Consider the following 27,966-nt stretch of genomic DNA (forward strand, 5'->3'; position numbering starts at 1 on the left):
AATTTATGTCTAATTTTACATACAAAATTTTAATATCTAGACTTTTTCTAAACAATATGGCTACACCATTTGAATTAGATTTACCATGGCTAAAGTAGCATTCCCCCTCCAAGACAGTGTATATGCTCTTTTCATGGTCATGAATAAAAATGTGTTTCTGTTAACATAATATGTGGAACAGAGAAAAAAATCATTACGTTTCCTACTATTATTCAAACCACGACAATTGTTAGAGTAAATCTTCAAGTTATTTTATCCATAATCTATCCAGCACAACATTGTTACACTTCTATAATCACTTAAGAATAAAAAAAACTACATTCAGACAAGCATAGCATATATACTAACATAGCAAAGCAATATATGTAACAAGAGATCACAGTGTGATCTTGGCGCCCACCATTGAGCCATTTTTGAATGTTCCAAATTTCAAGACTAATATAAAAAATCTCTAATATTAGAGATACACTAAAAATTATTACAAAAATGTGTGTCTTACCGACACATGTCATCACAAAAATATATTTACTTTTTACCTAGGACTAATAATAAAAAAGTTAGAAAAATACCTAAAATATTGAAAATCTAAAAATAGAATTTTTAAAAATAGACTAATTCTTGGAATTTAAGAGGAAGTAACTCTGTACAAAATTTAAGAAGAGAGACAACACCATTAATGAGTAATCTGCATTTTTTTCTTAATACGGAAACAGAGAATGCACATATAATTACTTATTTTATAAGTAATAATTAAACCCAAACCCTAAATAAGAGAGATGACATCATTAATGAGTTATATGCAATTTTTTTTCTTATTATGGAAACAAAGAATGCACATATAATTACTTACATTATAACTAAAAATTAAACCCAGAATTTGAGTACTAAACAAATTTATCACCAATCTACTACGGTAGTCTTTTCACTGCTGAGGTGTAATAGAAAAATAATAAATAATATTATATACCCTAATCAAATGCGCTCATTTGATTGGTCGAAAGGGGTGCACGCGCCGGTCCGCAAAAAGCGATATTGACCCGCAAAAGTGATAATGACTCTTGTGATATCACTTTTCTTATGTGTGTGACATATGGCCAGTCAAATAAGTGCATTTGAGAAGGGGATATAATGTAACAATTATTAAGTTATGTTTTGGTCAATATGTGTTTTTACGGACCTGTAAAACACATATTGACCGAAACATAACTCAATAACTGTACAATATAATTGTAATCAGATTCTAATTTATTACACTGTAGCACTTTAAGAATATCATTACTACAATGTAACATTATACATTTTGTACTTGTTAACTATATTCTAACAGCTTAATTTTTTATCATTAATAAGATCTTAATAGACACTGCTCAATTTCGATCACCTGAAAGGATGTAATGGAATTAAGATTGTGAGTATATGTCTTTAGTATTTTATAGATACGAAACCAAAGATCCTGTATCTAAACAACATATTCACATATTTACACGATAGGCGGCACATGATTGTTTTTACATGCCACTTTAACAGAAAAAAAGGTCACGTAAAGAAAGGAAAAAATGAAACGAAACTTGCAAACATGAATGAATATCAAATATTTACACGTATTAAGGTACGACCACAGCTTAAGTGAAGAAATTCTTTATACATTTTGTGTACCTTTCTTGAATTTGTAATTCATGATCACTTGGTTGATATCGTCAAATATAACAAATTTGATTCTATCACCATCTTTTGTTTGTCCATACACTGACTCGTTAAAAAGCTAAGCACTGCTTATTTCATCATGCCCTGCAAGTCTATTGATCAAACCAGTATTCATTCTAGTGACACCATTTACCAGCTTATGCCCAGCTGTTTCATCTTCCTTCTTTTTATCATTCTTCTAGTTTTCACATTATTGTTTATTTGCTTTTATGATCACTGGCTTTACACCTCCGTTTCTTGATGGCAATCTATGTATTGCTAATATTTTCTGTTCAGCTATAGTTACCCTAGCTTCCTTTTTCAACAGGTATGGCATGGTTGTACTCAGACTATCTATTGTCACATTTTCTTCCTCAGGCTTTGTCATTATGATCTCCACCTTTGTTATAATGATCTCAGACTTTGTCATTGTGATCTCTGGCTTTACCCTTGTGATCTCACGCTTTATTATTGTGATCCAAGACTTTGCTTGTGATCCAAGGCTTTGTCATTATAATCTTAGGCTTTACCATTGTGATGTTGGGTTTTGTCATTGTGATCCCAGGCTTTGTCAATGTGCTCTCTGGCTCAGCAATTGTGGTCTTAGGCTTTGTCATTGTGATCTCGGCTATAGTATTGTGATATCGGGCTTTGTCAATGTGATCTGTTTTGCCATCATGTTTTTATCTCACGCTGTGCATACTGCCAGAATGAGATGAGGTAGTGGCCCTTTCGAAATAATCTATAAAATAGCACTTTGTTTCCGAAACTTTCTAATATTACAGAAGCGTAAGCCACCGCAAACTGCAGTGTATGTCGAGTAAGACATAAAGCCGTACTGAAAAAAATGATTAAGTAGTTAAAAATGTGCGTGAGTGTTCGAGTTTAACGTCTTTTTAAACAATTTTAGCCATATTAACGACGGTGTCTACTTGTAGCAGTGAGCACAATGCCTAAGTTTATAGTGCTGCCTCACTGGAATATCACGCCGTAGACACGCGGCATGATACCCCAACCAGTCACATTATACTGACCAGTCTAGCAGTATCCTCTTAATGCTGAGCGCCAAGCGAGGATGCTACTAGTACTATTATTACGTCTTTGGTATGACGCGGCAAGGGATACAACCCACGACCTCCCGCACTCGAAGCGGACGCTCTACCACTAGGCTACCGAGGCGGTTAAAATGAAGTTAAAGCTGTCAAGATTAATAAGATAATATTCTTAAAATTGTAAAACATGCATAATTTATGTTGTAGATAAGACAAACAACTACTTCTATCAGAGCAGGCAGCGGCATCTTTAAGCGAATAGTTGCTTGAGCGTGTGTTGATAAATCTTAAGTTTAGTCTAATTGAAATGATTATTTAGTGGTGATGCTGATTTGTAATGAATATACATGCTGGAAACTGATTGGAATTAAGCAAATACAGACAGACATGACTTAAATGACTGATAAATACAATAAAATGATAAAAATAGAAATGAAAACAAAACATCTGTGTCAAAGTTATGCCACAAATACCAGGTTCTACAACATAGAAACAATGTAAGACTCATGAAACTGCAGAAATGCAGTATTTGCCGGTGTAACATTAAATATTGACCCCGTTGAAAATTGACCCCATTGATCAAAGTTTAATATTGAAATGTTGGCTGGGTCAAGTCTCAACGTTGAAAAAAGGACCTTTTGATCAAAATTTGATGTTGAAATGTTGGCAGGGTCAATTCTCAACGTTGGAAAAGGACCTTTGGATCAAAATTTAATGTTGAAATGTTGACGGTGTCAATTCTCAACGTTGAAAAAGGACCTGTGGGGTATATTTTCAACAGGGTCAATAATTAATGTTACAGGTATGTTACACCGGCATAACGTACATTGTCTCCCATTAAAAATAGTTCCTTGCAAGCATTTATAAAATAAAAGATTATTACAAATTGTTTACAGTTACTGACAGTTATTCCTTAGATAATGATAATCGAGCAGTAAGTCAGACAAAAATGCAGACTTCAGATCCGAAGTATTCTATGCATATACCATTCAGAAATGTTAACAACAACAACAAGATGAGAAGCAAAACTGAAGCGATTATTGAATATTTTAAAAAGACACATTATAAAATATACATGTATTCTTGCTATAAAGTAATCAGGAATGTCAATAATTAAGTTAAACACCATTTATCAGTAACAGCATGAAAAAAATAGCTACTCGCTAATTGCCTAATTGTTAGATTAACAGAAAATAGTACATCCAATCAAGCAAAATACATGACCATTAATTTCATAACAGTAAACAAAGCTAATTCTAATCCATGTTATCCAGTTATTATTCTTCTATCAATTTAAACAGGAAGTTGGCTTTTTTTTTAAAAAAAAAAATCAATTATATAAACAATGACACATTTTCTGGTGTTTTATTGTATTGTGTATTTGTTTCAAAACTGGATACCGGGTAAAACAAGGCAATTGGTAACACCGATGGATGCTCCCCGAAGCAAATATCAGAAATGGAGTGGGGGGGGGGGGGGGGGGTGCAAATCAAAAACACGGTCATATAGAGTTATGGTTCTTATTTTCTGCACTTTCTCTCAAAGGCCTTAATAAATGTGTTAAATATAAAGTCAATCCTTTATATAGTTTTCAAGTTATTCTCCGGATAATCTTTTATACATGAGGGAGATAATAAAAATAGGGTGATCTAGAGTTATTGTTTATACGTACTGCACTCCACCTTAATGTGCTAATGTGTTCTATAAGAATTTAAATGTCTTACAATTAAAGAGAGATGCCCCGAACAAACATTTTAACACAAAGGGAGATCATCAAAAATGATGCCAGCTAGAGTTATGGTTCTTGGTTACTGCACTTTCTGGCACAGACCTCTATGAATGTATGAGTCAATCATTTTAGTACTTTTCAAGTAATACACTTGAAAAGTTTTCATACATAAAGGAAAATGAGTCCAAAACAGGTTCAGCTAGACTTATTGTTCTTTGACATTGCACTCCTTCTCACTGATTTCTATGAATACTTAAAGTATTAAGTTAATATCTCATATAGATTTAAAGTAACGGTTTAGACAATCTATTTCACATTAGGGGGGTAATTCAAAAATTGGGTCATTATTAATACTAAATACTGTTGCCTGACTCAAGATTTAAACGATTGTCTGATATTGTCAACCAAACTGTAATCATTAAACACTCCGTGATAGCTCCAGCTTCCGCAATTGTGCCCTTTTTCACTATACAGCATTGAAATAGTCGAGAGCGCTGTCTCCTGTGACAGCTCATGATTGTCCTACTTTTTTTACAACGGAAATAGTAATAAATGAGTGAATTAGTTTCAATGGCGATTGTCAACGTAACATGTGTTCTATTTTGAGATTTATTCACAAGAAGAAGGGTTCTACTTGAATTAGAAAGTGTCTTCTGTATGTGGTTCGGTACATGTGCACAGATCTGTCTAGCCAAGCCCCAGCCCCAGCCCCAATCCCAGCCCCAGCCAAGACCTCTTTTGATTTATGAGCTTTTGATTTTAATGGAAAATGTGCAGAATCGTTATATTTAACCCTTATCATGCTGGACACTACTGATTCTGCCTTTGTGTCCAGTGTATTTCATGACCGGCCTGCATATCCGTGTAGTCTGATGAAGATCTGTACTGCTCGCCATTCACTCAGTATCGTTTTGGTAAACACTCCCTTTTTACAGTTAGTGGTAATGTCAAAATTCAAAGATGGACACGTTCATTATAGAAAATTAGCAGGGTAAGGGTTAAGGTCAGTAGTTAATTGGCATTAAACTTTCCATATCTATAGCTAAAATGTAGAGACATGTAGAACACAAGTTACATAACTCTACTTTAATTTCTTTTTCTTTTTACAAAATAATGCCCCCTTTTCCAACTCAGCAAATTTTTCATTGAATTGTTTTATGTAGCCTGGGATCTAAAGTACCAATTTATGAGAATGGACTGAAATTTCAAGCACTTGTTCACTGATGATCTGACAGATAATGCACATGATACCTGACTATTCTTTACAATTTTACAAAATTATGCCCCTTTTTCAACTCAGAAATTTTGGGTTAAGTTTTGGTTTGAAGCTGGTGTCTTAATATCCACGTAAACTTCACACACTTGTTTACTGTAATGATCTGACATGTATTGTTCAGGTTCCATAACTCCATTTTGATTTTATATGCCCATGTCTAACTGTTGTAACTTCGCACAATGGTATAGCTCATTGAGAGGAAGTGCGGGGATTATGAATCATAGCTTTAGGAGGTTCCATTTTTGTATTATCTCCATTTTTGTAAAAAAAACTTGTCCGGAGCCTTAATAGTCCAAAATTATGATTTGGTCAGTCAGAGAAAGAGCTGTGTCAAAGAACCATAACTATAGCTGACCCCATTTTTAAACTATCATCCCTATGTGAAAAAAGTTATTTTTCTCCATATCTCTGTTAATACTAAACTGATTTGTTTCAAACTGAAAATAGTTGTTCCAAATCACCATCCACATCATATGACAAAGGCTAAAATATTTCATAAATAAAGTGAAAATGTGTTTAAACATCTAAGTATAAAAGTAAGTATAAAAGGGATGTAATTCATGAACTATTACTGTAAGAGTAATGCACCATCTGTCATATCATGCAGCAACTAGTTACGTTAAAATCAAACCAGTTTAGTAATAACTGAAATAGAGCAAATCTGCATCAAAAAATCATCCTGAAATTCTTAGTAAAATATGGCATAATTTATGAAATATTTTAGCCTTTGTCATATGATGTGGATGGTGATTTGGAACAACTATTTTCAGTTTGAAACAAATCAGTTTAGTATTAACAGAGATATGGAGAAAAATAATCAAAATAAAACTGAAATTCTAAGTAAAAGGGGAATTATTCATGAAATATTTGTGCTACAGTTTTGAACATAGCATAAAATTAAATTTTTAATAACACTAACTTCTATGTAAAAAGGGGGAATAATTCTAGAAAAAATGGTTCCTGAATTATGGACCTTGTGTCATTTGATGTGGGTGATGATATTGAACAAATATTTTAATCTTGAATAAAATCTTTTCAGACATAACAGAGACACAGTGAAAGTGTACCAAAATTTGTACCTAAATTTTCAAATAAAAAGGGGGATAATTCATGACACATTTGTGCGAGAGTTAGTGCCCTTGTGTCATATGATATAGGTAATGATGAGATATAATTATTTAAAGTTTGAAGCAAATCCAACGAGTAACAACAGAGGTAAAGTGAAAGTGCATCAAAACTTTAACCAAATTTTTGATGCGTAAAGGACACCGTGTTGAGTAGGATAGCTCTTCATATTTTTCGTACGGTCCAACTTAAAAAAAATAGGAGCACTTTCAAGGAAGCGGGAAAACGTAGGAAAGCTGGAAAACTTCTTTAAGGTATGACCCGTGTAATAGTGTACCTCCTTTTGAAGAGTGTTCAATTAATATAGTAAACCTACTTTGACTTAAATTTTTCAGGGGGGGGGGGCATAGGTTCAAGCCCCACTGTGACCAATTTCTTCTCCTTTTTTTCTGGTATGTTTTTTTGTAAGACTATTGTTGATTTATTGTACAAAAGTGAAACATTTCCAATTGATAAGTAATTTCTTGCTGTTCAAAGTGAATTTACCTGTGAAACAGAACGGGACAGAGACAGACATCTTTAAAATATTGAGTTACATGCGGTAAAAGTTCTCTATTTTGCCTTTAGTCTTTAGAGTACATATAGTGGAAGAAATGTAGGTAGGTTTTACTTCTGCCCAAAGGTTATTTTTGAATGAAGTGAGTCAAATTTAAAACAGTCCCACAGGACTCGACCTTATTTTTCAATGTTGGAGTTAGAATTCTGTCTCATTAAATCCTTTTACTTGAGGTACCCTAGAAAAAAAGACATTCATAGTTTTATTTTGTGTTTTATAATTGTTAACCAATAGTTTGAAGTTTCTTTTATCAAAATTGATGGTATAATAAATTCTCTGCAAACGTTTTGGACATCGGCCATCACTTTGAAAGTCTTTATTTGTGTTTGAGGAAATATCATGAATTATACAATTTATAAAAAAAAACGGCATGGTAAAAGCTGTATAAATTTTGCAAACAAGTCTCTCACTGGATACATTATATTGCTGTAACATTGTTTTGAACAACATTGTAACATTGAAATATCCACCATTAGATGAGCCGTGCCATGAGAAAACCAACATAGAAAACCAGCATCCGCGCAGTCTGGTCAGGATCCATGCTGTTCGCTTTCAAATCCTATTGCTATTAGAGAAACTGTTAGCGAACAGCATGGATCCTGACCAGACTGCACGGATGCGCAGGCTGATCTGGATCCATGCTGGTCGCAAAGCAAAGCCACTATGTTGGTTTTCCCATGGCACGGCTCAGGTGGGTCATATCTTAAAGCAGACACCTCTTTTAAACAGTCAGTTGGCTTAAGCATTCACTTTATCTACTTTTCTATGCTTTGGAGATAGGTTTGACCATACATGTAATCTGCAGCAGCATACATAATACTAGTAAACTAGTTATCAACAAACCATCATTACTTGGGTCCTAATGGACTACAGTAGTAGGCTATTGGTTTGAATATTTTGAATAGTTTTAATTAAGTTCGTAGGAAAAGTTCATTCTTGGTCGGGATCTCAAACCCGCCGAAACATCATGTTTGTGGTTTTAAGTGATTCTCTACCCTTGAATAGATAGTAGATCATTCCAACCCAATAATCGCTTGGATGTTCTGTCCCAGGTGTTACTTAGTCTCCATTCAGATTGACATCACCGCAGTCATTGTACCACCAACCACCACGTTCAACGTTGGCGCAGTTAACAGTAAGATGCGAATCTCGGTCAACATCGTGAGTTGTAAAACGTTGGCCATTGTGATTCAAAAGACCATACAGGTCATTATCACCTGTAAAAAGGAAGAACAAAAGTGTTTAATAAAGAATAACCCATATACTAAATGGTATAGTCTAACTTGTATATAAAGGTTACCGAATTTCGAAGTTATCACAATAGACAGGTGACCACTATAGACAGGCGACCATTGTATCCATGTGACCACTATAGACATGCGACCATTATATCCATGTGACCAATATAGACAGGCGACCATTATATCCATGTGACCACTATATCCATGTGACCACTATAGACAGGCGACCATTATATCCATGCGACCACTATAGACAGATGACCACTATAGACAGGTAACCACTATAGACAGGCGACCATTATATCCATGTGACAACTATAGACAGATGACCATTATATCCATGTGATCACTATAGACAGGCGACCATTATATCCATGCGACCACTATAGACAGGTGACAACTATAGACAGATGACCACTATAGACAGGCGACCATTATATCCATGTGACCACTAGAGACAGGCGACCATTATATCCATGTGACCACACCACTATAGACAGGTGACCATTATATCCATGTGACCACTATAGACAGGTGACCATTATATCTATACGACCACTATAGACATGTAACCACTATAGACAGGCGATCATTATATCCATGTGACCACTATAGACAGGCGACAATCATATCCATGTGACCACTATAGACAGGCGACCATTATATGCATGTGACCACTATAGACAGGCGACCATTATATCCATGTGACCACTATAGACAGGCGACCATTATATCCATGTGACCACTTTAGACAGGTGACCATTATATCTATGCGACCACTATAGACAGTTGACCACTATAGAAAGGCGATCATTATATCCATGTGACCACTATAGAAAGGCGACCATTATATCCATGTGACCACTATAGACAGGCGACCATTATATCCATGTGACCACTATAGACAGGCGACCATTATATCCATGCGACCACTTTAGACAGGTGACCACTATAGACAGGCGACCATTATATCCATGTGACCACTATAGACAGGCGACCATTATATCCAAGTGGCCACTATAGACAGGTGACCACTGTAGACAGGCGACCATTATATCCATGCGCAGTATAGACAGGCGACCATTATATCCATGCGACCACTATAGACAGGCGACCATTATATCCATGCGACCACTATAAACAGGTGACCACTATAGTCAGGCGGCCATTATATCCATGTGACCATTATAGACAGGCGACTATTATATCCATGTGACCACTATAGACGGGTGACCAATATTGTCATATTGTTTTGCTAAGACTCTTATAACATCGGTGAGAGAGATGGAGTCTGTAGAATTCGCAAGGTATTTCTAAAATTTATGGTAGTGACCTAGAGTTTTACCAAAGAGTACCCAGTTACAATTGGGCCTCTGAAGTGTTAAGAAAAACGGCAATTTCTAACTAATTCTATAACTCTGTAAATGTTTGGTTAATTAAAAAATTGAAAGTGACTGGACTCAGATGCTTGACTGAAAATTCTGAATCCAATCTCGTCTATGTTCTGACATGCCAATCAAACAATTTTTGTTCACAGATCAAATGTTTGATATTAATTTAGCGCTGATTCTCCACTGTAAATTAATATTTTGCATAATTTTGCAAATCATCTTCCTAAACTAGTAAGTACCAGACATCCATTCACCAAGGCTTCAGTAAAAGTATGGTCTCATATAAAATCAAATGATTGGAATTTAGCTTAAATTGACATTACCTGCAGTACCAGTACCAGGATCAATATGAAGGGTGTAAACCGAGGAGTCAAGGTAAAAGTTCTGGAAGGTTTCATAAGCATCGGTGCCATCAGCTGCCGTGAGGTCGAGTCTTAACTCAGTTTGACCTTGGTACGCCATTTCCCGCACATACCTGAGACCTGCATATTGAAAACGTTGACTCTACACGCATGTAAAAACATTGCTAGTGGTAAAAGATGTGTTCACTGTATTTTGCACATACTATCCTCCAAAAGATAAAAGATAAGGATAGATTTCCCGGAAGCACAGAGCACCCCAAACACAGCCATACAGCCATGCATCGCAAAGTAGGCACATAACCAAAAGATGCTGTTACAAAAAAAAATATTGTATACGGGTTGCTTCAAAAATCCAACAAGCACATTTTAATTATAAGCAAAATACAGAAAGAGGGTGAGAAGGGATAAGGGGTAGATAAAAGGGACGGATGTTGGGAGAAATGCAGCAAGGATGTTTTTGTTTTTTGTTTGTTTTTGTTGGATTTAACGTCGCACCGACACATGATAGGTCATATGGCGACTTTCCAGCTTTAATGGTGGAGGAAGACCCCAGGTGCCCCTCCGTGCATTATTTCAACACGAGCGGGCACCTGGGTAGAACCACCGACCTTCCGTAAGCCAGCTGGATGGCTTCCTCACATGAAGAATTCAACGCCTCGAGTGAGGCTCGAACCCACATCGATGAGGGGCAAGTGATTTGAAGTCAGCGACCTTAACCACTCGGCCACGGAGGCCCCCGCAGCAAGGATGAATATTCAATAGGGAAAGCCATATTCCTTAAACGCAGTAACCCTACAACGTAAATCACAGCATCGCAGACATTCACGTACAAAAGACACACACACACACACACACATTTAACATACACACAAGTAAGAAAAGCACACTGTGGGGCACTGCGAAGTCATAAATGACTCAAGTCGTCCTATACTATCAACACAAACAAGTATTACTTGAGTGTTTATGGTCGTGCCAGAAATTAACAGGGTGGAATGGATTGTGGATGCCTTTCACACTTGTTTTAGCTCACGAACCTTGTTCACGCACCTGAACTTTGCTCAGCGTGAGCTATTAATGGAGGTGGATAGTCCCGCGTCAATCATCCTGCATCAACATCTTCTCTGAAACTACTGTGAAATCATTAATATTCTTGGGGGACTAATTTTCGTGGATTTCGTGGTTGAGTCCATCCACGAAATTTAATCCCAACGAACAAGTAAAATTCCCATTCATTTTATGTTCAAAAGTTGAAATCCACGAATTCATATCCCCACGAAATTGCCGTTTTGACCAAAACCACGAAATTTCATGACCACGAAATTTAATGATTTCACAGTATTAGTCTTGATCCGTAGTATCCTGACATGCATTTCTTTCAAGTTTTATTCAAATGGTTAATTTGGTCCCTTTTAATGGCTACCAGATTTGAAAATAGACAATCCTTTATATTACTTTTTCTCAAGAACCATTTGATGCATCTTAGACAAATGTGGTCGGTAGTATTCTTACATAATCTTCGATTAATTTGTTCAAACAGTTCCGTTTGGCCTATTTTAAAGATCGTCGGAGATAAAAAAAAAAAAAAAAAAAAGACACTTTTAATGACTTCTTCTCATAAACCACTATATGGACCAAACCCGATCTGCAGCAGCCTTGGTTGAACCTATCTCAAACTGGTTTAAATGGTCACGGAATTTAAGACCACCACAGTTGTTTTTTTTTTTTTTTTGAAAGTTTAAAATAACTTTTAATGAAACTGCTTAATGGTTGTTCATCAATTTTGTTCAGTGGCAAGGTCAAAAGGTCAAAGTCCTACTCAGCTGAGCAGCAAAGGCCCATTTGAGCCTCTTGCTGAATTCAATTGATTTAAGGGTCGGGTCGGCCCGACAGTCAGGCCGTAACTGACGAGACCACATCTCTCAAACTGTGCTCTTGATTAAACTTTTTATCTTCAGTGGTGAGATCCAGTGTATGCTGATAAATGTTGCATTTAGGTTGATTCTAAGAGTTTTACTTTTGTTACCAGCAAGGGTGACTTAAGTCACCATATTTGAAAGTTTCATGGTAGAATTTTCCAGATACACATTTGAGCCGCACCATAAGAAAACCAACATTGTGCATTTGCGACCAGCATCCGCGCAGACTGGTCAGGATCCATGCTGTTCGCTAACGATTTCTCTAATTGCAATAGGCTTTGAAAGCGAACAACATGCATCCTGACCAGAGTGCGCAGATGCGGATGCGCAGCCTGATCTGGATCCATGCTGGTCGCAAATGCACTGTTGGTTTTCTCATGATGGCCGGTGTAATAAAGTATTTCGACCCCCATAGAATAACGACCCCCCGGTCATTATTCTATAGAAAATGTGACTTCTTTCCTGTAAAATATTGACTCCCCTTATAAAAAACTGACTCTTTGAAAACTCTATAGAATAACGACCCCCGGTCATTATTCTATAGAAAAACTGACCCCTCCAAGTAAAATACTGACTCCCTAAAGATGACTCCCTTCGAATCTCATAGAATAACGACCCCGGTTATTATTCTATAGAAAAAGTGACTCCTTCCATGTAAAATACTCACTGCCGAAATTACTACATTCGAACTCTCATACAATATCGATTCCCGGACATAAAAAAGTTACTCTTTCCGTGTAAAACACCGGCTCCTAAAAAGACTTTCGACGATAATATCTATTAAAATGTTATCCCCACCAAACCTAACGGACAATTTTATTAGATCTAAAACTCTTATACCCTCCATTGCCAATAGTTAACATTTTGATTGTACTACTACTACTGGTGCCGCTACTTCTATTGCTATTACTACATGTACTTCTTCTTCTTCTACTTCTACTACTACTACTACTCCTACTACTACTACTACAACTGCTACTACTGATACTACTATACCTGCTTCCACTAATACGTCTTGTACATCTACCTCTTCTTCTCCTGCTGCTGTTGTTGCTGTCACTTATTCCTCTGCTGCTACTGCTGCTGCTGCTGCTGCTACTGCCACTACCACTGCCAATACTACTACTACTACTTCTTCTACTACTACTACTACTACTACTACTACTACTACTTTCTATTGTTGCCGCTACCGTACTTTACTGCCACTGCTAAGTATTGCAACTTCTATTAATACTAAGTTCTATGCTAGCAGTTTCTTGTGCAGTTTTCTTCTGAAGAATTACTTCATACCGAAGTTTGCAGGGATTATTGGCACTGGTGTGTTTTGTGAACGTATTGTGAATTGTTATTTTCCTGGGAGAAAAATGTATACACCAAGATACAGCGTCTAGAAATAGAATTCCTTTTCCCGTTGCGGAATGCTCTGATTTCTATGTCAAGTGATGGTATCTGGGGCTAATGGTCAAACGGAAGGACGGACGGACGGACAAGGGCAAATCTATATGCCCCCTTCCCCCGAGTGGGTGCATAAAATGCAGCAATTAGGCCTCAGATACATGAGTTATCACTAAATTTGACCAAATGGCCGGGGGTCGTTTTTTTATGGGAGTCAATATTCTTCATGAGGTTCAGTTTACTTCACGTGGGGAAGTCATAGTACTATGATCTGGAGGTCATAATACTATGACCGGGGGTCACTTTTTCTACAGAATAATGACCAGGGGATCATTATTCTATGGGGGTCGAAATACTTCATTACACCGGCTCATTTTAAAAATACTGACATTAAATTTGAATTTAAAGTATTGATTCAAAAGGTAAGATTATGAATAATCATTGAATGCTTTATTTAATTACCTACGATCTTCATTGTACAATATAACTTTTTTACCTCATACTAAATCCTTACCTAACCAAAACTCTGTCTCCAGATTCCCAAACCCATATTCATAATCTGAAAAGGTTTTGTAAAATTCTACAGAACCATCGAAGCGGGACTGAAAAACCTATAAAAGTAAAGAAGACATGTTGAGATTTAATACTTTGTACTTCTTAACACTAAAGCGTAACTTATACATCATTCTAAAGTTCTCTATGTGTGGTACTTGGCAACATTAATTTTACCCTGCTGAATTTCTAAAATAAACTGGTCCATCATTCAATGTGGGCAATAATGAAATGCTCCAGAAAGTTTACCTTTTATTTATCCTTCGTTCTTTCACTTGGGTTGTTTACTTTCGTTTTGCAGCTTTTGCTGGCGACAACGCATGAAGTTGACTGTTGTCTTAGGTCATATTCACAAGACAACAACCAGACATTACGTATTGTACCAGCATTTTTATCTATCCTTCACTTTTGAAACCGTTTTCCATGACAGAACTTTGTCAAAAGTTTGTAAATGTATCCGGTTTTCACGACTAATGTCAACAATTCCTTATTCCCTCATTTTAATTTCCAGATGTTAAGTTCCAATTTCATTTGGTGTAGCAACCTTCATAAAGTAATTCTGCCATGTAAATCCGTGTATCTTGATGTATAATAATGTAATTTTGACTTTTAATCTACAGCATTTATTGATTACAAGGTCATCCGCCATCTTGTTTTACACGGTGGTTAGCTGATAGTTGCTAAGAAGCTGTTTACATTTTGAGTCATCAATTTAATGTTAGAAAGCGCAAGTTTGAGGTTTATATTGTAGCCTTCTCTATGTCTCTTAAATACTTTAGATCATTTTTGTATTTTTCAGTCTGCTAGAGCCATTTTTAATCTTCACCACAATTTTTCTGTGGTCACAGTTTTTCTGTGGAGCGTTCCTGGTGAATTCACCATTTCTTCATTGAATCCACCGCTGTGCATTCACCGTTATTTCAGGGAATTCACTGTTCTTTTAGTGAATTCACCATTTCACCATTTTTTCTGTGGGGTGTTCGGTGACAGTATATAAGGGCTGTTCACCGTCATTCTGGAGCTCCAACACCAAAATTTCGGCTGCACACTGCATTTTGGCATTTTCTCAGAACTTTTTAAAACATTTTACCAGATTCGAAATTAGAAAGGTGTGCATTATTTTTTAACTTTAGATTTCTTAGAAAGTCATTTTTTTTTAAAGTTTATTAGATCTACTGTGTAAAATAAATTTTTGCAATATTCTAATTTATTGTATGTTTATCTTGGGAAACTGACAGTTCGCGGAATTCTTGTGGTAGCTTCGCGACTGTTACCTCCGTATCCGTGTTTTTTGTGTGTGATTACATGCATACAGTATACATTTTGTGAACTCTGCATTGAATCTGATGCTAGTTTTGTTTAATAAATTTTAGAAACGTTTAACAGACTTGCATTTCATTTTACATTTATAATTAAATTCCCAAGAATATCTTATGTTGGAGCATAAAGGTTAGAACCACTCGATCCTTCAGACACAAGCAGACTTCTGAGACCGTGTCACGTAGAGCAGACTACAGAAGTACAACCACGTTGAGCAGTCAGCTGAAGTCCTGTCATAACTAGCAGCCTATAGCAGTACAGTCACGTTGAGCAGTCAACTGAAGACCTATCACACCTAGCAGCCTATAGAAATACAGACACGTCGAGCAGTCAAAATAGTCCGGTCACGTTAAGCAGCCTATTGCGGTCTACAGGGGAAGTAGCACACTGTGGTCAACTCCAGAAGAACATTTGAACAGTCACACACACGTCTACCAGTTGTATACTTATATGCCCAAAACCTGACCCTGAGGTCCAATCCGGCCCAAGTCAGTGTAGTCCAGAACCATACCCAAGTTCACGCCCAAGGGCTACAGGCGACTGACCGCTGTCATAGCATATAGGCTATATATTCACATTAACACAGGAGTAATTCGAAAGCGACTCCAAGGGGTAGGAGCGTAACAATACCACTTATTAATCAAGGGGGTATTCACTGATATACATCATCTAGCCCAACATACTGCTTTAATATTACAGTTGTTAATAAAATGCCAATAATGATTTTGGTGTTATTTAAATGGTAATAACGAAAAACGTTCACCTAAACAAAGATCGTCATAATAAAACAGATATGAAACTCTCATAGAATATAGGCTATTTTTCACTAACAAAAGGGTCATGATGACCCTCGATCGCTCATCCGAGTTATATGAGCTACTTGCTTCAAAAGTCAAACTGATGCTAAGATATTAAGAAAGTAGGTCAGTAGGTCACATTTATGGTCACTGAAAGTCAGTTTTAAGATTGGTGTGCAAAACTGTACATGTCATCCAAATTTCAAGGCTGTATCTTCAAAAAACAAGAAAGTAGGTTTTGGACAAGAAGATTTTCAAAGATTTCCCTATACAAGTCTATATAAACAATGTGTCCCACAGGGAGGGTCCATATTTGACCTTTGGGGGATAATTTGAATAAACTTGGTAGAGGACCTCTAGATAATGCTACATACCAAAAATCAAAGCCCTAGGCCTTGTGGTTTTGGACAAGAAGATTTCCAAAAAAATTCCTATATAAGTCTATGTAAACCATGTGCCCCCAGGGCGGGCCCACATTTGACCCTAGGGGGATAATTTGAACAATCTTGGTAGAGGACCACTAGATTATAAGGATCTTACATGCCTGCCTGTGTAAGACGGGGTTTTCCCTACCCGAGGGACAGTTTGGAATGGAAAACCGAGCGTTAGCGAGGTTTTTTATCCATGCTGTCCCGAGGGTAGGGAAAACAGCTGTCTTACACAGGCAGACATGTTAGATCATTTTTCTTGCCTATCATGTTCAAAATAGATCGTGGAGACAAATAGGTATGGGTATTTCCTGACATTATTTATAAAATTTATGACGTCACAATGGTACCAGTACTATGTGACGTCACCTTAGTGCACGCTATTCTAGACAAGGCTTTTCCCTAGGGAAAGACAGGAATATCTATCCCCGGCGCGTGCTCGGATAAATGTATACTTTCCCCGCTAGGTAGGCAAGAATATGCAATCTTGCATACCAGACGGGGATTTCCGGTATTTTTACCGGAGCTGGAAAAATCCATCTTACACCCCGGGGTGTAAGATGACGTATTACAAACTACATATATGTAGAAGATTTATGTAGTAATTTATATTTTATTTCAATAACGGAATAAAAACACAATACCTTGACAGTTCCTCTTTGTTCCTGATAGTACATTTCTCGATTCAAAACACGTTATTTTATCAAATATTCATAACGTTACGCTGCAACTGATAAAACAAAACCGGAACTAAACATTGTTATTTGTCTTTGAAACGTCATGACGTCTTTCCTGTTTACAGACGTTGCTTTCCCGCGCTTTGTTTAAATACGCTGCTATAAGAAATAGTTCTAAAAAAGAAAGTCGTTCAATTGATTTTATTTTTATTATTATTTCTTGAAATCGGTATGCAAGAAAAAGATTCTGTCACTAGTTATAGGTGCAGATGGAAATATCCGGCTCTCGGGTAACTGTTTAGGCGGTAACTCGACAGGTAGCCTCGTTACCGCCTGAACAGTTACCCTCGAGGCCGGATATTCCCATCTGCACCTACAACCAGTGAAAGAATCTTATAATATACCAAATATCAAAGCCTTATGTCTTGTGGTTTTTGGACATTTTAAAGTTTTCCTTTCGGTTGCCATGGCAACCAGAGTTCTGTACGGAATTCAATTCTTTGAATAATTTTTAAAGAAGACCATCCAAGGATCATCCCTTCGAAGTTTCATCAAAATTGGCCAGGTGGTTTAGGAGGAGACGGTGTTTAAAGGAAAGGGTGGACGGACGGACGCCGAACGTTGGGCGATTACAATAGCTCACTCTGGGCACTTTGTGCTCAGGTGAGCTAAAAAGTAAAAGGTAAGCACGGAAGCACATACCACCCTAAACATTGCGAAAACCAAATGACAGAATTTGTTCTTCGCATTTTTACTTAATAATTGTCGAGGAATTTGATGAGAGAAAATGGGCTAAGTTACGATTATTTTGGGCCATTGCCATTATAAATAATAAAGCATATAATGTAGTAGTGAATATCACCCTGGTCTTGTAAATTAAATATCCGGTGGTGGCTTTAAACGCCACCATAATATGTTGATTCTGACTTCTTTACACCTTTGATCATTTATTTTAATTTCATTGTTTGGTGAAAGTATTTAAATACACCACGCAGACATTGCAGAATGTCACAACTTAAAAGGCTTAAAACCCCAGGGAAGGAGGAGCCACACTATAACTTTTTTTCAGAGCCCACGTTATTGACTAGTACCAACAAAAACTGGAAGATATTTCTGATTTAGATCTGTGTATATTTTTACGTTTAATGCATCATTGACGTTTCCATGACGTCGCAAACATGACCACTTCGCGCACTTTTGACGACAGATATACGGGGACAAAATCTGCCTTGAAATTATTGTACCGTCAATATTTTTTAACGTAAACCAATAAATTATACATGAAATGAAAGCTGACATGAAACTCCAGACGATGATTTAATCGGAATTGCTCTACGTTTTCGCGTAATAAAATGAGAGCCAAAAAACGAGTTTTGTTTTTACTTAAATTTTCCACAAAAAATAGCTTCGCTCAGCATAAAAAAAAATCCATCCGTAATTTTTTTACCAAAATTGAATATGTTTTACACTAATACGTCCTTTAAATATATAGTAAAAAATCAGAAAGTTTTACCGTGCCGTTTTGTGGCTATAAGAACTTTTTAAGCATCACTACAGTAACATTTTTTCGACGCTGAAAAAAATGACGTGAATGTGAAGATATGGCCCTTAAGGTTAAGCAAAAAAAGTTTGTTTCTGGTAACATGCTAAACAAATAGGGTAGGTAGCTAAAGTGCCGCCAGTTTTAATTTACACATTTACAATCAACTACGATAGATTTTTATTTAATGATGATTTAATCGGAATTGCTCTACGCTTTCGTTCAATAAAATGAGAGCCAAAAAACGAGTTTTGTTTTTACTTAAATTTTACACAAAAATAGCTTAGCTCGGCGTTAAAAAAATCCATCCGTATTTTTTTTACTAAAATTGATTATGTTTTACACTAACACGTACTGTAAATATATAGTAAAAAACAGAAAGTTTTACCGTGCCGTTTTGTGACTATAAGAAATTTTTAAGCATCACTACAGTAACATTTTTCGAAGCTGAAAAAAAAATGACGTGAATGTGAAGATATGGCCCTTAAGTTAGGCAGAAAACGTTTGTTTCTGGTAACATACTAAAAAAATATGGTAGCTAAGGTGCCGCCAGTTTTTATTTACACAGTTTAATATACATGTATTTATTATTAGGTATAAGGCCATGTCACGGCTACGAAGTAGGTTCGAAATGGCTTTTTTGACCATGTCTGGAAGGTTTTCGACCCAGTTGGGTCCCTTTTGACATAAACTTGTACCCTGTTAATACATGGTCGACTAGGTATGGGTCCTGGCTACGGATTAAGACCATGTTTGAAAACCTGGGTGAGCCATATGTGTCAGGGGAGGTAATGCATGGAGGAACGGTGATGTATTAAATTCTTACTGAATTTCAGCTGATAATGACACTATGTTAGATTCTGACCCTTGTTCGAGTCTCTACACCCCAGGTACCTACCTATACCATATATGAATATGTTTGTAGATGTTTTAGCTTTACATTTAAGCTACTTACAAGTCCATATGATGCCATCAGAGCTCAGGACAGGTATCAAAAAATGACCAAACTTGTTATTTGCAGTAGGGTGCTGGCCAAGACTAAGCTGGCCCGCCCCGGGGAGCCGTGAGAATTACTCCAATGGTGTCATTGGACTCAGTGAAGGTAGTGCTTGAGTTTTCAGGACTGCCTTGACTGCTCTGAAAAGTTCTTATTTTGAGAATATTACCGGAATTTGACCTATGACCTTGACCCCTAGTCCACCGGGTTCAAACCTGACGTGGCCTGTTTTCTCTAGGTACTTGCTTGCCCTTTGCAACAAGGTATCATTTATTAAAATCGGACATCAGGTTATGAAGATATGACTCCTCTGACAAGGCCAGCCCCTCTATTTAACATATGAAGAAGTATGCATATTTTCACGAAAAATGATACATTTTGAGACGGTCCTCCGACGAAACCGTCGGCGATAAAAATATACAAATTACACATATGCTTAGACAATGTTTAGATATAATTTATAAAAGTTATTTCATTAAAATATCTTGTGTTTGGAACATTCAACAATTATGTGAAATTAATGAAAAACACTGCCTTTTACCATACGGAAAGGTACGGAAATACAGCTTTTCTCCTAAATTACGTACAGACGGACGAAAAGATGTTGTCTTTTTTGTCACAAACTTTCAAATTTTGTCATTTTCTGTCAAAACAAGTTTTAATTTGCAGTTATTTCGCCAAAGTAAATATTTTATTAACACATTTTCCTTATTTTACGGCAAAAATTTTAAGCCAAAAATGGCAAAGTTCAGCAAATGTTCCCGACGGCGTGCTCATCGGGGAAGACAATTGTTTTTCATATTCGATTAGACAATATTTCCAACTACTTTGTAAAAGAAATTTCAGTTTGATATCTTAATCTCAACGCTTTTTATAATAAAAAGAAATGGATGTATTTTTCGAAAAAATGCGACCAAGATTAGCGTTATACGTTCCCTATAGCAAGTCTACAGATCGTACAGACAGACAAAACTTACCTAAAACTATTTACTTCCATAGAAATAATTGATATTCGCCAAAACGTCTTACTTAAGATCCTTAGTTGATGAAAACTTTTTTTCAGAAAAATAAAGTGTATTTTCGTAATGTTTTTTCTTTTTGACATAATAGCACCCATGTTCGAGCCCGGACGACCCTTGGGGTCGGTTTTGAGCCTCGCGCTATACCTTTATGAAATAGTTCTTGAATAGTTCTACAAATGAATGTAACTTTCATTAAGATATCTAGAGTAATATATCGTATACCTAGTAATAAAGAAGCGATAAAAATCGTAAAATATGCGTCGAGAAATCCGGGCAGAACTACGCGCTATTATCTGAGTCTACATGTCTTTTTGACCACACCAAGCACGTGATCACGATCGGCCAATTTGCTATGAACAAATGTGTAATATTTTATGCTATTAAAGACAAAGTCGGTCATTTCTGTAAAATTACTACATAAATATGGTACGCTTTATACAAAGTATATAAAATATGTTAACTATTTGCGTTGTTAAATAGGCTCAGGTCTATAACACTCTTTTGCGGAAAATTTATTAACAATAATTTTGTACAAGTTAGAAGAGTTTCAAATAATACATGTTTATTATCTTGCATAACTTCGAATATGACCATGCAGATAATGAGGTCACTGAAAGGAAATTTACACTAGTGTTTCCACTGATGTGATAATTATTCTTATCACTATAAACGAAAGCCATAGTCTCAGCCTATTCTTTAATTAGTACTTATCCTCGCAGAAACATAATATTTCCGTATTTCGGGTCTGAACGGTAGATATTCGGATCTGGCAGTATGTTAACAAATGATAGTGTAAACGTCTGTGTGATTACAAATTTCATAAAAGCTACCACAATTACTAAATAATGGGATAACTAATGTAATTTCACGTTTATCTGAACGTTGCGTAAATTGTCAATTCTTCAAAAACAATTTGAAACGGTGACGTCGAGAAAACGTAAATTTGTTGACCTAGTATCAATGCATAACAGCTAATTACCTAAAAACGACACCGCAGAACTTTCTAAATTTTGACTGTTATTCAGAAAACATACTAATGTAAAACATATTCAATTTTAATCAAAAATTACGAATGGATATTTTTTAATGCTGAGCGAAGCTATTTTTTGTGGAAATTTTAAGTAAAAAGAAAACTCGTTTTTTGGCTCTCATTTTATTAAGCGAAAACGTAGAGCAATTCTGATTAAATCATCGTCTGGAGTTTCATGTCAGCTTTCATTTCATGTATAAGTTATGGGTTTACGTTAAAAAATATTGACGGTACAATAATTTCAAGGCAGATTTTTTCCCCGTATATCTGACGTCAAAAGTGCGCGAAGTGGTCATGTTTGCGACGTCATGGAAACGTCAATGATGCATTAAACGTAAAAATATACACAGATCTAAATCAGAAATATCTTCCAGTTTTTGTAGGGATAATACACGTTTTTTTTTGTGTATTAACGTCTGCAGAAGCCCGCGGGATTGTTTGTGACCGAGACCGAAGGTCGAGCTATTCTTGCATAAAGATATATTCTTGCATAAAAACTACTTTTTTCACTGGATCCGCCCATGTATAAACGGGAGAAAAATCGTGTGCAAACAAGGCAATTCACGTGCTGTTAATACATGATTTTTATTTTTGAAATGCTTTGCCAGGGACGTATGTATGTATTTCTGCGCAGACTGATATTTGGCATCTGCATCTTTTTTCTTCCATAATAACCTCTTCTTGTAGCATTATAGATACAATGTAATCCATAGTATGTTTAGCTGTATCAGTTTCCAACCCCAAACGTACTGCCCCCATCAATGTACGCTCTAGCTTCTCTTAGAGTTTACTCCCTTTACAAAGCGTCTGTTCAGTTATTGTAAATAACTGTGAAAAAATAAGTATCGCGTGTAACTTGTGCTATTGCCCGTTTTTAGGTATTATATTAATGATTTTTGTTAGTATCAGTCGGTTTGTTTTTACCTGATTGTCCGCATAATTCATATAATAAACCTCGAAACCTAGTCACTAGCTTCGTAATCATCCGTACTCTGTTTGTTCGTACTCAAAATAATTCGAATGTAAAGTTGTTATTCTTAAAATAATTGTGTTCCTGTTTATCAAAATTTTTAGTTATATGCAAAATTAGGTGTAATGTAACGTTTGTAATAACTAAAAATAAAAGTAAGATGCTCAAAAACCTTCAAATCATGCTTTTAGTAGTGTTGTTGTTATGTGTGCCCCGGTTATGGATATTTAAAACATGTTTACCGTTTCCAAGAACAACAAGAATGGTAAATAAAAAATGTACCGGAATCGTCAAGTCATCACATATGAAAACAATGCATTTAGTCGTCGTGTAATGTTTTTTTATGCAAGAATAGCGACAATACACGTTTGTTTTGTGTATTAACGCCTGCAGAAGCCCTTGGGATACAAAAAAACGTGTATTATCCCTACATTTCACGACGATTTATGTATTGTTTTCATATGTGATGACTTGACGATTCCGGTACATTTTTTATTTACCATTCCAGTTGTTCTTGGAAACGGTAAACATGTTTTAAATATCCGTATCCAGGGCCCGGAAATAAACAACACTATCAAAAGCACATCCTGAAGGTTTTTAAGCGATTTTTGTATCTCTCATTATTACAAACATAAAATTACCAATAATTATTCATATCATTTAACAGTTTGGTGGACTCGATCACAATTTCAAGAATAATAACTTTACATTCGAGTTATATTGAGTACGGACACGCAGTTGGAGTACGGATGAGTACGAACGTAGTGTCAAGTTTCCAAGCTGTTTATATAAATTCTTCGAGAAATTAGATAAAAACATACTGACTGATACTTACCAAAATCATAAATATGATACCTAAAAACAAAGAATCGCACAGGTAAACACGCGATTCTTTAACATTCACGGTTGTCTACAAAATCTGAATTGACGCAGAGTTCTAAAAGGGGAGTAAACAAGGGAAGAAACGAGTACGAACAATGTTGGGGGCAGCGCATTTGGCGTTAGTTACTGATACAGTAAAACATTCTATGGTTTAGATTGAATCTTTAATGCTTCAAGAAGAGGTTTTTATGTAAGAAAAAAGACGCAGATACCAGATGTCAATCTGCGCAGAATTACATACACGTCCCTGGGAAAGCATTTCAAAAATAAAAATCGGGTATTAACAGCACGTGAATTGCCTTGTTTGCACACGATTTTTCTCCCGTTAATACATGGGCGGATCCAGTGAAAAAAAGTAGTTTTTATGCAAGAACGTTGGTACCAGTCAATAACGTGGGCTCTGAAAAAAAGTTATAGTGTGGTTCCTCCTTCCCTGGGGTTTTAAATTGAGTGGAGCAGTGGTAACTCCTGTGAAGTTTAGTGGAGCAGTGGTAACTCCTGTGAAGTTTAACGGAATTTCCACCAGTGCTATGGGAGAAGTAGCATAGGTCAAAAATTTTGACAAATCAAGGGTCATGACTCTGCTGAAAATCATTTAATCAGAACATGATGTTTATATGCACAACTACGGTTTGGTGAAATTTAGCCTACTTGTACACAGCAAGTAGTGTAAACAGAGTAAAATATAACAAATCGAGGACAAAAAATCTGCTGAAAATCAATGAACCAGATGATATGTATAACTAGACTTGGCACTGATAACTCCTGTAAGGTTTGAAGGAAATCTACTAAATGGTGTAAGACAAGTTGTCAAAACGTCATATACATGACAAATAAAGGGCCGTAACGCCCCTAAAATCAGTGAACCAGAAAATGCCGATAATATACATAATAAGTCTTGTCACTGATACTTCCTGTGAGGTGTGGTGGAAATCCGTCCAATAATGTCACAGAAGTGGTCAAAACATCTTGACATTTGATAAATCAAGGGCCTTAACTCTAGCTACTTCACTGCTGAAAATCATTGAACCAGAAAATACCGACGATATGCTCAATAAGGCTTGGCAATGGTCACTCTTTGGTGTAAATCCATGAGGTGGTGTCAGAGGAGTTGTTCAAAACCCATTTTCTATCATTCTTACACTAGAATAATGTCACGTTAACGTGCGGTGACCTCAATGTTGTTTTTTTAATTATGACGTATAATTCTTACTGTCCAACCCCCTCCTCCCGTGTCCATATCGCAGTATACAGGCAACGAACGAGATGACCGCCAGAGTTCTACTTCATACACACCGCTTGGCAATGAAGGAAAAGATCGATGCAAGTCTTTGCAGTCAGTTACTAAAATTAAACGATTATAGTCAACATGGGTTACATTTTTAACTAAGGTTTTATTTGTAAAATGATTAAATCCTTCATCTACAGTTGGATATGTTAAAACAGACTTTGTTGTTACTAAAAAAAATAAACAGATTTTCGCCTAATAAGTACTAAAACTTATTGAAATTGACATTTACCCGAGACAGTGTGGTATTTCCAAAAATGGCGTGGTCTTTCTGGGAAATGATGTTTGTCTTTATGTGATACCAAAAAAGTAAGATCATGCAGGCACCAAAATGATGTCAACATTAAAAACGCTGGATAAAACAAAATATACAAAATGTAAACTCAAAAAGGGGCGAACTCCTAACAATATCTGACATAAAATTCCCAACAATATGTGCATGTCTGCTTCATGCATATCAAGTTACATTACAATTTGACGACCTAGCTTGTGTCATATACTCATGACGGTGATGTGGAAGAATTGTTTTAAGTTTGAATCAAACTCATTAAATAATAACAAAGATATAGTGACAGTGCATTAGAATGAACCTGAAATTCTAAGTAAAAAGGGTCATAATTCATGAAATATTGGTGTAAGAGTTACAATCCTTGTGTTATATGAGGTGGGTGATGATGTGGAACAACTATCTTAAGTTTGAATCCAATTAATTTCGCAATAACAGAGACAGAGTGATACTGCATCAAAAGTTTAACCTGAAATTTAAAATTAAAAGAGGGATAATTCATAAATACTTGTGCCAGAGTTATGTTCATGTGTCATATGATGTGAGTGATGACGTGGAACAATTATTTTAAGTTTGAATCAAATCCCCTCTGTCATAACAGAAATAAAGTGAAAATGCCAGAGTTATGAATCTTATATCTTATGATGTGTGGAACAACTATTTTAAGTTTGAATCAAAACAGAGACAGAGTTAAAGTGCATCAAAACTTTAATCTGATATTCATGGTAAAAGATAAAATAACTCATGGAATATTGGTGCAAGAGTTATGGTCCTTGTGCCTTATTATGTCAGCGATGATAGGAACAACTATGCTAAGTTTGAGGCAAGTAATTACAGATGTAAAGAGAAAGTGCATTAAAACTTTAACCAAGGTGTGAACGAGGAATGACGCGGACACCGGGTCAAGTAAATTAGCTCTCCATGTACTTCGTAAAGGCGAGATAAAAAGTAGGTTTTGCCTTAATTAGGCATTTTAGATTACGATTTCAGGTACAAACACATTCATGAAAAGTATAACATTTCATCACATATATTTATCGTTTGATTTGTTACAGTGACTACAATTTGGTTGACTTTTCCTTGTAATTATTACTCGAGGTCCGGCCAATATTGTTTGAACTGACGGACAAAGCTCTAATTTTATACCATATACCAAGTCGTGCAGATATTTCAAACGTTTTTAAAATGATATATGTATTTATCTCCAGTTTTTGTTATTTACTCTCTGGTTCTTTTCTCTCAGTGTAACATAAAAAGAAGCATACTCTTTTCACAGGATACTGTTTCCCAAAGTCCAGAGGCCTGACATTTGATACTTGGCTTGTCAGGCCCGTACGTATCATGGCATTTAACAGTAGCTGTGTCCATGAACGACATTTTCCCAGCCTTGTCTAGTGCAACAAAACCATTATCTATTGTAGGGACACTTTCGCATACTGAAACCACAAAATTTAGTCAACAACGTTCATTGGTTTTAAAGTGTTACAAATATAAGGTCTTATTACCTACTTATAAATGTTTTGCTTCAAATACAAGTAAGACACAAGTAAGATGATATGAGCCGTGCCATGGGAAAACCAACATAGTGGCTTTGCGACCAGCATGGATCCAGACCAGCCTGCGCATCCGCGCAGTCTGGTCAGGATCCATGCTGTTCGCTTTCAAAGCCTACTGGAATTAGAGAAACTGTTAGCGAACAGCATGGATCCTGACCAGACTGCGCGGATGCCACTATGTTGGTTTTCTCATGGTGCGGCTCATATAACATCTTGCATCACCATAGACTCAGTGTTTTCTTAACCCATATCACTGTAGTACACCGATATGACAGACTATTTAATTTCAGGGGTTTCCATTACATTTACAACCAGGCTCATATACTGCATTATACAATATATAATAAAGTCACTTATATAATTGCAAAGGGCAACAAATCTTGTCTTCCTGAAACAATCTGAATGAAATTTACAAGGCCGTTATTCCCTATAGCGGTTAACATTTATACCATGTTTTACTGAAATCCTTCCATAAAAATGGAATAAAGCAATATATACATGTACAAAGGGTCATAAATCTTGTCATACTCGTGCAATCTCACCGGCATTTTCTGCAGCATTTTATATTTCTACCATGTTTTAAATACATACTCCATACAATGTCGTAGTTATGGTTTCGGACGGACGGAAAGACGGATCGACGGACAATGGCAAAACTAAATCCCTCCAACTTCGGAGGGGATAAGGAAAATACATCATGCGCTTGACTGATTAAGCGCTCACTTGGTCAAGTTATGTGACAAACATATCTTGTATAATATTATAACTTACCTGTACTACAGTGAAACCCGTCTTTGTCCGGAACACACTTTTCTGTTGCTAAACATGGTCGCTGGCCGCACACACCTGCCATTTCCTAAAATACAACTTTCTAGGTCAAGCAAATGTAAATAGT

At 36.3% G+C, this 27,966-nt stretch overlaps 1 protein-coding gene across 1 annotated transcript; it reads right to left on the reverse strand.

The window, feature by feature from the left end:
* Positions 1-6,251: 6,251 nt before the first annotated feature.
* Positions 6,252-27,924, reverse strand: LOC123540333 (ficolin-1-like). The gene is made up of 6 exons (XM_045325274.2): positions 27,843-27,924; positions 26,781-26,951; positions 25,155-25,285; positions 14,241-14,337; positions 10,377-10,535; positions 6,252-8,638 (listed from the first exon to the last, which is right to left on the reverse strand). The coding sequence occupies exons 1-6, from the start codon at positions 27,922-27,924 to the stop codon at positions 8,481-8,483; spliced, it is 798 nt and encodes a 265-aa protein (XP_045181209.2). The 3' UTR covers positions 6,252-8,480.
* Between the last annotated feature and the right edge of the window lie 42 nt (positions 27,925-27,966).

The sequence above is a fragment of the Mercenaria mercenaria genome, chromosome 1 (assembly GCF_021730395.1).
Source record: "Mercenaria mercenaria strain notata chromosome 1, MADL_Memer_1, whole genome shotgun sequence".
Classification (NCBI taxonomy): Eukaryota; Metazoa; Mollusca; class Bivalvia; order Venerida; family Veneridae; genus Mercenaria; species Mercenaria mercenaria.